Source organism: Hippoglossus hippoglossus, chromosome 16 (assembly GCF_009819705.1).
Source record: "Hippoglossus hippoglossus isolate fHipHip1 chromosome 16, fHipHip1.pri, whole genome shotgun sequence".
Classification (NCBI taxonomy): Eukaryota; Metazoa; Chordata; class Actinopteri; order Pleuronectiformes; family Pleuronectidae; genus Hippoglossus; species Hippoglossus hippoglossus.
Genome location: NC_047166.1, coordinates 8,304,168 through 8,316,551, shown reverse-complemented (window position 1 = coordinate 8,316,551; position 12,384 = coordinate 8,304,168). Strand labels below are relative to the sequence as shown.

Genomic DNA, 12,384 nt, shown 5'->3' with positions numbered 1-12,384 from the left:
GTGTGTGTGTGTGTGTGTGTGTGTGTGTGTGTGTGTGTGTGTGTGTGTGTGTGTGTGTGTGTGCGTTTTGGTGCTGATCTAAATAAAAACCTGTATCTAGTGAATTTAAATGTGGTCTCATAAGAAAGAAATATGTAAATGACACTTATTTTACTGGACGCAAATATTTAACTTTTTAATCAGTTTCACAATTAATTCCTTACTTACAGTAATGATGGAGAAAACCTGTTTTCCATGTGCCTTAAAAACGTTGATCTTTTTATTTTATTAATTATAGTCTCAGTATCAGGTAGTTCCTGTTCTCTGACACTTTCACATGCCTCTGAGTGTTTGCTCCCTCGTAGTGTTGCAGCCTCCTCGTTGCTGATTACACTGGTTTGATTAATTTATAATCCTGTGTTCTTGCCGGTAATAAAGTAATGAAAGCACATGATGTACTGATGTGGGTATATTAAGTTTTTATCAGTGACATGTTTTATCCATAAAGACTATTATTCATTTCTCAGATTTCTCTGTAAAGCACAATTTGGGAGATTATGAGAAAAATGTTATGATCTGCTGGTTTGACAGCCTCAGGTCTAAGGAACAGGCTACAGGGAGGATTGTTGAACTCTAGAACAGAACACCATCGGCACTAACTTGAATAACCTTGGCCATGTTTGTGAAGTTAAAGCCACTCAGGGGGCAAAGGCCCTTTTGGCGGAAACTCAACCCCCGCTTCTCCCTGAGTTTTGCCTCCTGCCAACAGGGAGGAGGTGAAGAAATCTGACAGATTCTTCAGTTCATTTGTCCCATCAACTGTTCTGTTTTTTAACTAACTATATAACAGGCTTTTAAGCTTCTAACTAAGAAACTGACTCTTAATGTTTTCATATTTCATTGTCATTTCAAAGTGATGGCTCCCAATGCATGTCTATGTATTTTTATAATTTTGTCCTGTTTATAATGTGCATTGGCTTTATACTACTGTGGGTTATATAGTCCCCTGGGAGAGAATATAGGTCCATGTGCATCCATCCACCCATCTGTCAGCTCACGTGTACAAACTGAAAAATAAAACGAACTACATCTATGTCACATGTGAGACACACAGGTGTGTTTCTATGCCAACAGTGTTTCATATATAATGTAACGGCTGTAAAGACATTTATCTCGTCCACTGGAGGAAATCACAGAGTTGTCTCTTTGACCACCTACCGTGACCGATGGGGGTGTTTCAGGTGGATCATGCTGCTTGTTAACACACCAACTGACTTTGATAAAAGGTTTGATAGGAAGGTGATAAAATTGATAAGAAGGTGCTAGTCCCATCGGATTGTGAGTTGATAAAGATATACTGTCATAACATTTTAATTACAGGTGTTGCTGGCAGAATAAGACAAAAACAAATTTATCAGAGGGTAATTAATAAAATTGTCCTGAAGTTACATGGATCTACGAGACCATTTGGATGTTACAGGTCTTAATTATGTGAATGGACAATAGGCTTTACACTGTAGGAGCTGGGTCTCCTGAACGGTGCCGTTAGTACAGATTCATAAGAACGCAACAAAGCTGCTGCTATATGGGTTTTACTTTACTTTTACCTCAACTAAGTTCTAATGCTTAAAACCAACATTTTCTGGTTTCCTGCATAATCAAAATTTTGCATTGCCATTTTGGTTATTTTGCATGAGCGAGTTGGTTCATATGAAAACCTGATGAGAGTCTGATCAAAGCACATCCACACAGTTATGATGAAGAATATTGCCTCGGTTCTTTTTTATCAATTTAATAAGATATTTGTTTATTCTGAACTTAACTTGAACTGCTCGTGATGAGGTCATGTGGCACTGACGATGGAGAAAGTTTTCTGGAGCTTTCAGTTGAACTTCTTGTAACTTACCTGGCAGTGAAAAAGATAACAGAAATATAAACTACAACAGTGTTGTCTTGTGTTGCTGCCTCAGATGACTGGATTAAAGGGTGAGGAAAGTGTTGGTTTAAATCAAGAAAACAGGTCCATCGGGAAATAACACTGGATGTTCGGACTATAAAAAGACTTATCTCCCATTTTCAGTAGCAAAACAATAACTAGTCAAATAATCACCATTAAAAGAATGTACATTGAGTTGATTATATGTTCGGTTTATGTTATGTATATGTTATATGGTTTGAATTTTGATCTTTTACTCATAGAATTTGATAAATACTCTAATCAACCATTAGTCCATTTAGTATTTTTGGTTTTATATATATATATATGTATATATAATTTTATTAATACTATACTTTGGACATGAAGTAAAATGAGATAACTCTGTTAAATAGTCCCTAACTTATTATTGTCTGCTGTTCGGCATTGACCTGTATACGTAGTTGGCAGCTGTGACCTAAAACAACACTATGAATCTGGTGAATTTGAACCAAACAGCAAAGTTGTCAGCTGGAATCTCAACAAAGGTGGTTGGTGGCTCCGAGTAGTGTTGTAGATAATGGTTGAATAGATTAAATTGGTAAATGACACCTACTCCTATTATACTCTGCCAATCAGTTGTCCTTGAACACTTAAGTTCCAGTTGATATTGACTTCTTCTGAACTGTGATTATCTTTCTACTTTTGTTTGAGTTCCTGTTTGCTGTCAATATTCTCACGGCAAAGACTTTTTGGCAGCGTTGGCTGATGCTCTGCCGCGGACCAAGGGCGCATCCTTGTGGAACGTAAGAGCAGAACTGGATGTTGCCTGATAGTGTTTATTAGCACACAACAGTTATTTAATAAAAGTTTATAACAGTGACACCATGACAAGATGTTATCAGGCTGCTGCTGGTGTTAAAGAACATGAAACACATTATCATGTTGTTGAAGGTTGAATGACACCAGAACAAATGATTTCAGGTCTGTTGTGCGACACCTGGGAAGTCGCGTAGGGTGAAGATTTATTTATTAAAAGAGAGAGTGAGACAAACAGCTGAATTTAAAGCAATAAGATATCATTTATTTGTTTGATTATAGAATAAAATGACATTGTGACAAGGCTGTGACTCAATAAATACAATTAAACTAATAACGACTGCCACAGTTTTGTATAACCAAAGAACTGGAAATAATACAAATACAAAAGATTGATTAGTCATTTATTATTTTACATTTCATCCACATGTGAAATTCGATGGGGCAGAGCAGCAATATTCTACAGATGTAACTGTTCAGTCTATTTCCACAGACAAAAGTCTTTAGATCAACATGAGTCCCACCAAGCTCAGGACAGTGCAAACCATTGTGGAAATAGACCCACTGATGGTAGTGGATGAGTCTGGATCAGAAAAAGAAAGACATTACTCTGTCTTCTCCGCTTACACACATCAGCACAAACAGATGCACGGCTTGCGAAAGAGAGAAAGAAAGCTCAAATACCATGCAGTTTGTGGACCTCAGAGGTCTCCAGACCAGTGACAGAGTTTTGGGCGGTGCAGGTGTACATCCCCAGGTGCCTCTCTTCCATCTCGTGGATGTAGTGCAGAGGCCCGTATATCAGCATGTTTCTGAATCTCCAGTAGTAAGTCGCCCTTGGCAGCGAGTCAGCCGAGCAGGTCAGAGTGACCCTGTCCTCTAGCTCTGCTCCAATTGGCATCTGATTGATTATCGGTCTGTCAGGTCCATCTGCACGGATGAGGAAGGATATCTTTAAGAAGGCTGAAAAAAAGGAGCTTGAGCAGCTGAATATTGATAAAGTAAAAATTAAAGTACGTACAGAAGACTTTGAGACTGCAATTGGTTGTTTCAAAACTGATATCATTGCTGACGTTACAGAGAAACCCTCCAGTATCCATCCGGTCCACTGGGCTGATGGACAACACTCTGTTGCCCTCGTGAAAGCTGAATCTGCCTCCAGGAGCAACAGGTTTTCCATCTTTCACCCACTCTCTGCTCACTAAGCCGTTGGCATCACAGGTTAGTTTCACAGAGGTTTTGCCCTCTATTAAGTTCCCTGTGGGACAGGCCATGGTGGGTTTTGACACTTGGGCTGTGCACAGAGGAATAAATAAAATGAGAATAAGAGACAGTGAGACACCATATACCAAGCAATGTGACCTAATGTGTCCTTTAAGCAGATTCATGACAATTCATGACTTCTCATTCCAAACACATCGATAAAACACAAGCATTATTTGACCTTTTTAACGAGGTGTTGGATTCGTACATCTCACTTACACACTACTTCCAGCTTGGCAGTTCCTTGAATCTGCTCTCCTCCATTTGGGATGATCATCAACTCGTATTCTCCGCTGTCTCTCTCTGTCAGATGTCTCAGCACCAGAGATCCAGTGGATTTATCCACTTCAACCCGGTTCTCGTAGCCTTGTCCCACGACGTCTGCAGTGGTCGTAGTGATCACATTGGTGGTGCCGTTGAAGCCCCAGGTCAGTGCCAGGAACGGCTCTGCGGTCGGTTTTACAGATGTTGTGAAAGTCACGCTCCCTCCTGTTATCCCGCGAAGGACGTCAACAGTGATGACACCGGCTCCATGGCAGAGACCTGCTGAAACATGCAAGTATCAACCAACATGTCACAACTTTTAATTCTATCGATGAGACATTTGATCAATATTCCCAAAGTTTTCCTTACCTGAGGACAGAAGCACAAGTGTCGCTGACCAGAGAAACGAGTATTTCATGGTGTATTCTCAGTTTGGTCCTCTTCTGATGTTGTGTGACCTTCTGGCTCCTGTGTTAGTGCAACAATGGAACAACTCTCCTGCAGATTATCTGTAATAAATGAAATGTCGTCAAGATGTCCCCAGGCCTGCCATGCTTAATTATTACCTACACTAACCTTTGGTTATTGTTGCTGCACTGACTTGCGTAAGCTAATAAAACACAACTGAATATCAGATAATATGATAACGATCCTTCATTAGTTCATCGTGGACACTTAGTTGGCACACACTTTCTTTGAGCTAAATGCTCATGTTATATATAAACACACTCACAGAACTTTGTGTGTTTTCCATGGTTGAACCAGGATTAAAACATTTCAAAACCGAAAATATTTTAGAAATAAGGCCAAAGTGAAAAGGAATAAAATATTCTCCCAGCTTAACCTACGTACAGTACTGTGCACACTTGTTTGTCTGTGACAGTGTAAACTATAAGCTCAGCCTTTTTTTAACATACTTATTATGGCATTTCAACTTAACTTAAAGTAAAGTGAGCGGGAAATGGGAGGAGAGAATGGAGGAAGAGTCACAGCAATTGACACTCGCGCCTTTTTTTATGATCGTTAATAATAATAATGTTAATATCTGAGCAGTTTCAGTTATCAAGATTTACCAAACTACTTTTGTTACCTTACTACGATTTATTCTCAAGACTGCTCTGGAATACATTTGTATTTTGTATTGAAGAGGTGAGATTATAGAAACTGAACCTCTTCTATAATATTTAAACTTATTCCAGCAGTTCATCTGATTAAGTAGCACTGTTTCCTGTTTACTGGGAATGATTAAAAAGGAACTTACTATGATGAAGCTCAATATACAAAATATTATAGGAACTGTTTGGAGAAAGTCTGAGATGCAAGTTTTGTTTGGTTGTTTATTTGAATTTGTACATTTCTAAAACGTTTCCGTTAGAAGGACAGAAAAGACTTTTTATATAATGTGTTTTTAAATATATTTATATAATTGTCGCTCCTATGTTTTGTCCTGGTGATCTTTGATGTTCAAGTTTCACCAGAAGAGGGAGACATGTTGCAGCATCTCCACCACAGACTTGAATGTGTTGCTACAGTTTCATTGGGTTGCTCTCATCGTGCAAAGTTCTTTGGAACAGTGTCAGTGTTGAGCTCTTCTCATCTGCACGTCTCAGGAAGAGAGAACGATGAACCTGTTGTTTTCACTTTGCGTTCTCTGTGTGACCTTTAGAGGTAAGAAGCAAGACCATTATCATATTAACTTTTTGGTGGTTGTAGAAAAGTCATGTTATCCTTTGTTTGTTTTTTTACCAAAGAAATTGAATTATAATGACAACTGTTTGCAACAAAATCCAAAACAATCTGGAATATAAGACTCCAAGAAATGAAGATAGACTTTCAATATTTAATGATACAAAGTCTCCTTTACGGTCCGTCTTTAATTTGTCTCCTCCAGGTTTGTGTGAAGGCGCTGGGGTGCTGGTTGACGATCTGCTGAATGCACCTGTAGGAGGGAAGGTGATATTCACCACAACACTGACGCCACCTGTGACCATCACCTTTTTGCTCTGGACCTTTAATCATGATAACATAATAACCTTTAACGAACCTATGAATACAACTACACCAGGGTATGAAGGCAGGATCACCCTCTTCATATCTAGTGGATCCCTGGAGCTCAGGAATTTGTCTCTTAATGACAGTGGAGATTACGCAGTTACCATTTCAGCTACTAAAGCTCATACAGGAAGCACCAAACTGAGGATATATGGTGAGCACATATTCAATTCCAGCAATAAATGTGTGTGTTTGTCTCCGCAAAATTATGCATTTTCATTGAAAACAGAATATGTTAAGTCCCGCATGTTATTATAAAGAAGCTTATTGAGGCTTTTATTGACCTCTTCGACATACTGTTTAGATTATTGGGGCAGTTTTTAGTCTCACATGGCTTCATTTGACTTATCTACAGACGCAGCTGTGAGAGCTGTAGAAATAACAACAATGAGTAAAGAGTAATTGCCTCCCTGCTGTTACTGATGCATCTCCTTCCACCACCAGGACTGAAGTCTCCCAAAAAATGACTGAATGCAACATCTAATGTTTTCATACAATGGTTGAAATGGCAAAAAATATATGTTTTTGAAAATGATTTTGTTTTGTGAAAAAAAAAACTATAACTATGTGGGAGTTAGTTCAACAATGGACCTTTTGCTGTGCAGGGGCGTGTCAACAGGGTGGGCAAAGCAGACAATTGCCTGGCATCCCAATCTAGGGGGCCCCAGACAATGGCTGACGTTAGTCCACAGAAAAGACAATTTTTTGAGAACCCCTTAAATTCTATGATCGTAGAGGAGAATGCAACAAGGCCCCATAACTGTTCTGGAAGTTTTCTGGAAGCTGGTGAAAGGAAGACTCAGGCAGCAGCTGATGTCTTATGTAGAAGATTTTAATGTAGACTTGATGCATCAAGGAGACCAGAAGGTGGAACAATATACAAACGCTAACAGATTAACATGAGCAATTATCAATTATTATTCCTTTACTTGCATCACCCATCCCAACAGCACATCCATGAATGGCTAGAATTGTTGTCACTCTCTATGTTACATGTAGGTGTTTGCATCCTATTGGATAGTTAAGTCTAAAGTATGCATTCCTAAATCAAACTACATCTTGCCACTGATAAAATACGCAAAAAAGTTAAAGTTGGTGAGAGGAGAAGTTGGTGAGAGGAGAAGTTGGTGAGAGGAGAAGTTGGTGAGAGGAGAAGTTGGTGCCTCTCTGTCTGGCGTATTTGAAAATTCCTGTACAATAACAATGTCAAGGTTTGGTTGAAGATTAGAAAAAAATGAATGTGTGTTACAGATGGTGGTAGGGGTTCGCTCTTAAACGTAACCACTGCACTGTTGTGTTTGTGTGGACAATTTGCACTTTTTAAAAATAATTTTGGTACTAAAAATACAATATGAAGATTGAGATGATGTGGTTTGACCGGAGTCTTCACAAGTCAGAGTGGTGGAGGGACATACACCGCTCAGAACTTAGCAGGCGAATCACAGAAAAGTCGTCTTCAGGCAGTTGTCAGCACGTTCATGTGTTTTGGGGCCGTAGCTTTGACAAGAGGACTGATGGGATGTATCGGTAGCCTGCTCTTGCGATCTTTTCAAGGATTCCCAACCTAAGCTTTAAAGTGGATATCTTACACAATTTATTTGTTATGATTTTCCTGACTTTCACTTAATTTGGTTGGTGCATTATTGCTTTCAGGCTCAGCAGGATTAAATCAAACCTCAAACATCAGCTATAACTTTCATGGTTCAGATGGAAATCATTCCTCGTCATTGTAGTGTTGGCTTTTACATTTGTTTCCCCTTTATCTCCTTCGCCCACAGAGCCACTCTCCAATGTGACCATAACAACCAGCAGCCCAGACTTGGTAGAGTTCAACAGCTCCTTCCGTCTGTCCTGCTCCTCCTCTGGATCCTCGCTCTCCTTCTATTGGCTGAACGGCAGCTCGGAGGTCACAGCCAGTGACAGAGTTCAGCTCACTGGTGGGGGCTCCAATCTCACTATTTCCAATGTGACCCGTTACGACCAGGGAACGTTCAGGTGTCATGTGGTCAATCCTGTCAGTAACGGCACCAGTGATCCAGTGCACCTCTCCGTCAGCTGTGAGTGAATAACCCGCACCTCACTACCAGTCAGGGTGTGTGCCCTACGCCTTTTCATTTCTCTTGCAACTGACGTTACATCTTGTTGATTTTCTTCTCTGCTGTTGTTCTACTTTCAGTTGGCCCAGAAAATACAAGTTTAAATCTGTCTCCAACTGAACATTATTATGAGGACGGCTCGAACGTCAGCCTGACGTGCTCAGCTGTCTCCAGACCTCCTGCTCACTTCCAGTGGATTGGAGACAAACTGTCTGGTTCTGGACCCAAGCTCACACTGCTCAACATTAATATGAACCAGACTGGGAACTACAGCTGTCAGGCCTTTAACAACATAACTATGAGAAATCAAACATCTCAGCCTGCATTCATCTCTGTACTAAGTAAGTTTGAGTCAAAGTTTTTCTGGGGTTGTTTCAGGGCTAAAACAGGAATCTGTTTCCTGCAAAAAAACTGAGCTTGTTTCCACTTCCTTCAGTTGGTCCAAAAACACCTGACTAATTGCAAAACACGTTACGTTTTAAATGTGGCAACTGTTTGAGAAACCTGTGGTTTTAATGAAGAACTTTATTATGTCTCCATCGACAGCCAGTCGTCCGCCCTCTTCCTCTCAACACAATGTCTCAAGAACACCTCAACGGAATTTCTTCAAATTTGGCAGCAACCTTCACTCAGATTCAAGGAAGAACAAATTCGAATCAAAGTCAAAGGTCAATGATCGAGGTCACTGTTCATTGACTGACCTCACAAAACCCTTCTTTTTAGCCTTGTGAGTGCGTTATCTCAAGAGTGTCTTGACAGAATCGTGTGAAATTTTGCACAAGTGATGCGATTTGGGTTGACAGAGGTCAAAGGTCACAGTGGCCTCACAAAACATCGTTTTGGCCTCTTTAACATGATATCTCAAGTTTGCTTTGAGGGAATTTATTTCAATTTTGAAAAGTTGTTGCTTGGACTCAGCGATTAACTGATCAAAGTTCAAAGGTTACGGTGACCTCATATGAGTCTAAAAATAATGTATGTGGCCTGAAACAGTGCTGGTTGGCTGTAGTAAAAAACCACACGGCAGTAATTCCAAAGTCTTCTCCATTTTTTTGTGACACTATCTTCTGACCTTGTAGTAAAGTCAGGGTTGTGTGATAAGTATAGGTAGTTTAAAACTGTCAATGTAAGAATAGCAGATAGACAATCAGCAGTTTACCTCTTCACAAGTTCCTTTATATTTACACACTCAGTCAACTCTCAGTTGCATTTGTTCCTGTTTTCATATTCATCTCACAAAATCCTTTATCTTGTCTCCAACAGAGAGAATATCAGGTGCTTCTGTCAAATCCACAACAAACCAGGCAGTTGAGGGAAACTCTGTGAACCTAACCTGTGAGGCCGCTGGCCCAGTCTTCAGCAGACAGTGGATGAAGGACGGCTCATATCTGATCCCGACCGACAACATGACACTTAACAGCGAGGGGAGCGTGTTGTCTTTTCAGCCACTGAAGAAAACACACAGCGGAGAATATTCCTGCAGAATCATGAACCCCATCAACAGTGTGGAGGCTGATTACACCCTGGTTGTGAACTGTAAGTATCACGTTCGTGCACATTTTCCCATTGTTTGTGCGGCTGTGATGAAACTACAAATCTCTGTGTGTCTTTCAGATGGACCCGAAAGTCTCCAAATCACTGGTCCACGTGAGATAAATGTGAAACACACCTTAACATTAACCTGCTCCGCTGACTCCACACCATCGGCTACTTACACCTGGTTACTGAACACGAGAGAGATACTCAGCAACTCTGCCGTGTTCACTAAAGACGTCACTGAGTTTTCTGACAGTGGATCCTACACCTGCACAGCCACGAATTATGTAACAAGGAGAACCACAGCGCATGTATTGTTCGTGACAGGTAACGAGATGTGAATATACAAATGACAACTGGCTCACATTATTATACCTAATTATATCAACTAATAATTAATTAATTCTTAGCTTAAGCAACATGGTGCATCAACCATTCTGCCGGATATTCTCCAGCCATATGAGATATGAAGGCCTCAGTTCTGATCTGGTTAAATGGTGAAATAACATAAAGTTTGACAGTTTTAAATCATGTTCGAATGACTTCTCTTTTTAATTTAGTCAAACAACCTCCAAGTTGTTCCTCTGGTTGCATTGCTGGAATAATATTCGCTTGCTGTCTCGTCGTTGGACTTTGTGCCGGTGGATGGTATTTTGTTTCTCAAAGAAAGTAAGTGAATGACAGCTTTGAAATAAGTGGTGTATTTGTGTCTTGGCCAAGTCATGACAAACAATGCTGGAAAGGTGTAAAGTTTAACGTCAAATTTTCACCTACAAAACATGTTTTTTTTAACTTTAAATGATTAAGTTAAGATACTATATTTCTCTTTATTACTTTAATCAAGCACTAAAATTTGTTTTGCTAATGTCATGCTTCATTTTTGCAGCTCAGATAATGCATGACTGTATATAATAATGACTCATTCTCCCTCTAAACAGAAAACGGCTAGAAGAGCCCTTTCATAGAGACAACAGAACAGGTGAGTTAATAACAAGTTTGTGTTGTACTTGTGTATTTATGCATTATTTATTATGTATTCCCTTGATTGATTTCCTCTAATCACTGTTTCTTCCCCAGGTTCTACAGGAGGTGGAAGCCAGAACAGCGTGGCAACGTCAAGTAATCAGGTACAAAATCATCAGTGGGTTCACTTACACTCAAGTAGCTCAGAAGTGTCAGTTCACCTTTAAAATGTCAAGCCGTCTTTGAATATGTCAATATTCCAATAAACGTGAATTAAAGGGGGAAAAAAACTACATACAGGTTTATAATTAAAGTAGCTGACTTTACCCCAATGGGATTCAGTCCATGTTATGTCTCTGTTGTGTTTTAGAGGCATAAAATGGCAAAAGCTACAATTCTGCATCTCACAAAATCCTTAATTAATTATTACTATATTAACTGTAATCATATTATTAAATAATGTGCATTAAGTTGCATGACATTCTAAAATTAGACAGCAGGGCCTTTATTTGAGATTTTTTTTACAATTAGCTTTTATATATTAGTCTCGCTTTGGTTAATTGGAGACTCTACATTGTCAGTAGGTGTGAGTGTGAATGGTTGTTTGTGTCTGTATACTGTCCCTGCGATACGCTCTCACCCTATGTCAGCTGACAAACCAACTTTACACCAGGAAGCGGATATTCAATTCACGCTTTACTCAAAACAACTGCAGAACATATTTTCTATTCGGACACTTTATCGTCTATTGCAGGATGTGACCTACGCAGAGCTCAATTTCTTACAGAACAAAGATGGTGGGACAGTGCAGCTGGAGTTAGAGAAAAACTCCTCCGAATATGCTGAGGTCAAAGGGAACAACAGGCTTCCTGCAGAATCCTCCACTGACGCCCATGTGGAGCAAATGAAGGATGCTGCTCCTCAGTCTGGTGCAAACTGTGCACAGACTGATGCTCTGGACCCAGGGACCTGATCCCAGTGGATACGGTTGAACAGGCCAGAGGCAGCTAAAGCGTCAGCAGACTGACACACACTTCCCTGTCCGTTTTTTTTGCATAGACTCTAGCAGTTTTCCAATAGTTTTGTTTATTGCTTTATCTGTGCTCTGTCAATGCAAATTTTAGTTGAATTGGTGTAAACATATAACAGATTCTTGCTTTGCATAATGTTGACACTGCTATGCCTTAATCTTTGACATGTACACTGTGATCCCAGTTTGCAGCTTGGTTATGAATGAATTATTAACATCTTAAAAATGCTTCGTTGTGCTTGTCTGAAAAACAGCAAACCAAACATAAATACAGTTTATAATAAAAAATTCACACTAGTAGCATATGGAATAAGCAACAACGAGGGAATTCTCCAAAGTTTCACTTGAAATTAAAGAAAAACAAGAGTTTATAGTCAACATTGTAATAATCTCCAAGAGGTTGTTTTTCATACATGTGCAATAAATGCCATAATTCTCAGGTATGGAAAAGCTGTGGCCTTAATCAG

The 12,384-nt window shown here is 39.7% G+C and overlaps 2 protein-coding genes across 4 annotated transcripts; one reads left to right on the top strand and one right to left on the bottom strand.

Moving 5' to 3' along the window:
* Nucleotides 1-3,389: 3,389 nt before the first annotated feature.
* LOC117776327 (carcinoembryonic antigen-related cell adhesion molecule 1-like) lies at nucleotides 3,390-4,658 on the bottom strand. Its single transcript, XM_034610161.1, has 4 exons — nucleotides 4,610-4,658; nucleotides 4,196-4,522; nucleotides 3,735-4,007; nucleotides 3,390-3,643 (listed from the first exon to the last, which is right to left on the bottom strand). The coding sequence occupies exons 1-4, from the start codon at nucleotides 4,656-4,658 to the stop codon at nucleotides 3,390-3,392; spliced, it is 903 nt and encodes a 300-aa protein (XP_034466052.1).
* A 1,138-nt stretch (nucleotides 4,659-5,796) lies between these two features.
* LOC117776509 (carcinoembryonic antigen-related cell adhesion molecule 5-like) lies at nucleotides 5,797-12,184 on the top strand. 3 transcript variants are annotated; one of them, XR_004616449.1, is made up of 9 exons: nucleotides 5,797-5,908; nucleotides 6,132-6,446; nucleotides 8,071-8,349; nucleotides 8,469-8,729; nucleotides 9,652-9,924; nucleotides 10,003-10,251; nucleotides 10,485-10,903; nucleotides 11,002-11,051; nucleotides 11,675-12,184. XR_004616449.1 is itself a non-coding variant. In XM_034610471.1 (7 exons), the coding sequence occupies exons 1-6, from the start codon at nucleotides 5,863-5,865 to the stop codon at nucleotides 10,263-10,265; spliced, it is 1,437 nt and encodes a 478-aa protein (XP_034466362.1). In that variant the 5' UTR covers nucleotides 5,797-5,862; the 3' UTR covers nucleotides 10,266-10,312; nucleotides 10,393-10,475. The 3 variants fall into 3 exon arrangements, 1 of the variants encoding a protein (XP_034466362.1); XR_004616448.1 differs by having other exon boundaries at nucleotides 11,642-12,184; XM_034610471.1 differs by lacking the exons at nucleotides 10,485-10,903; nucleotides 11,002-11,051; nucleotides 11,675-12,184 and adding an exon at nucleotides 10,393-10,475 and having other exon boundaries at nucleotides 10,003-10,312.
* Nucleotides 12,185-12,384: the final 200 nt, after the last annotated feature.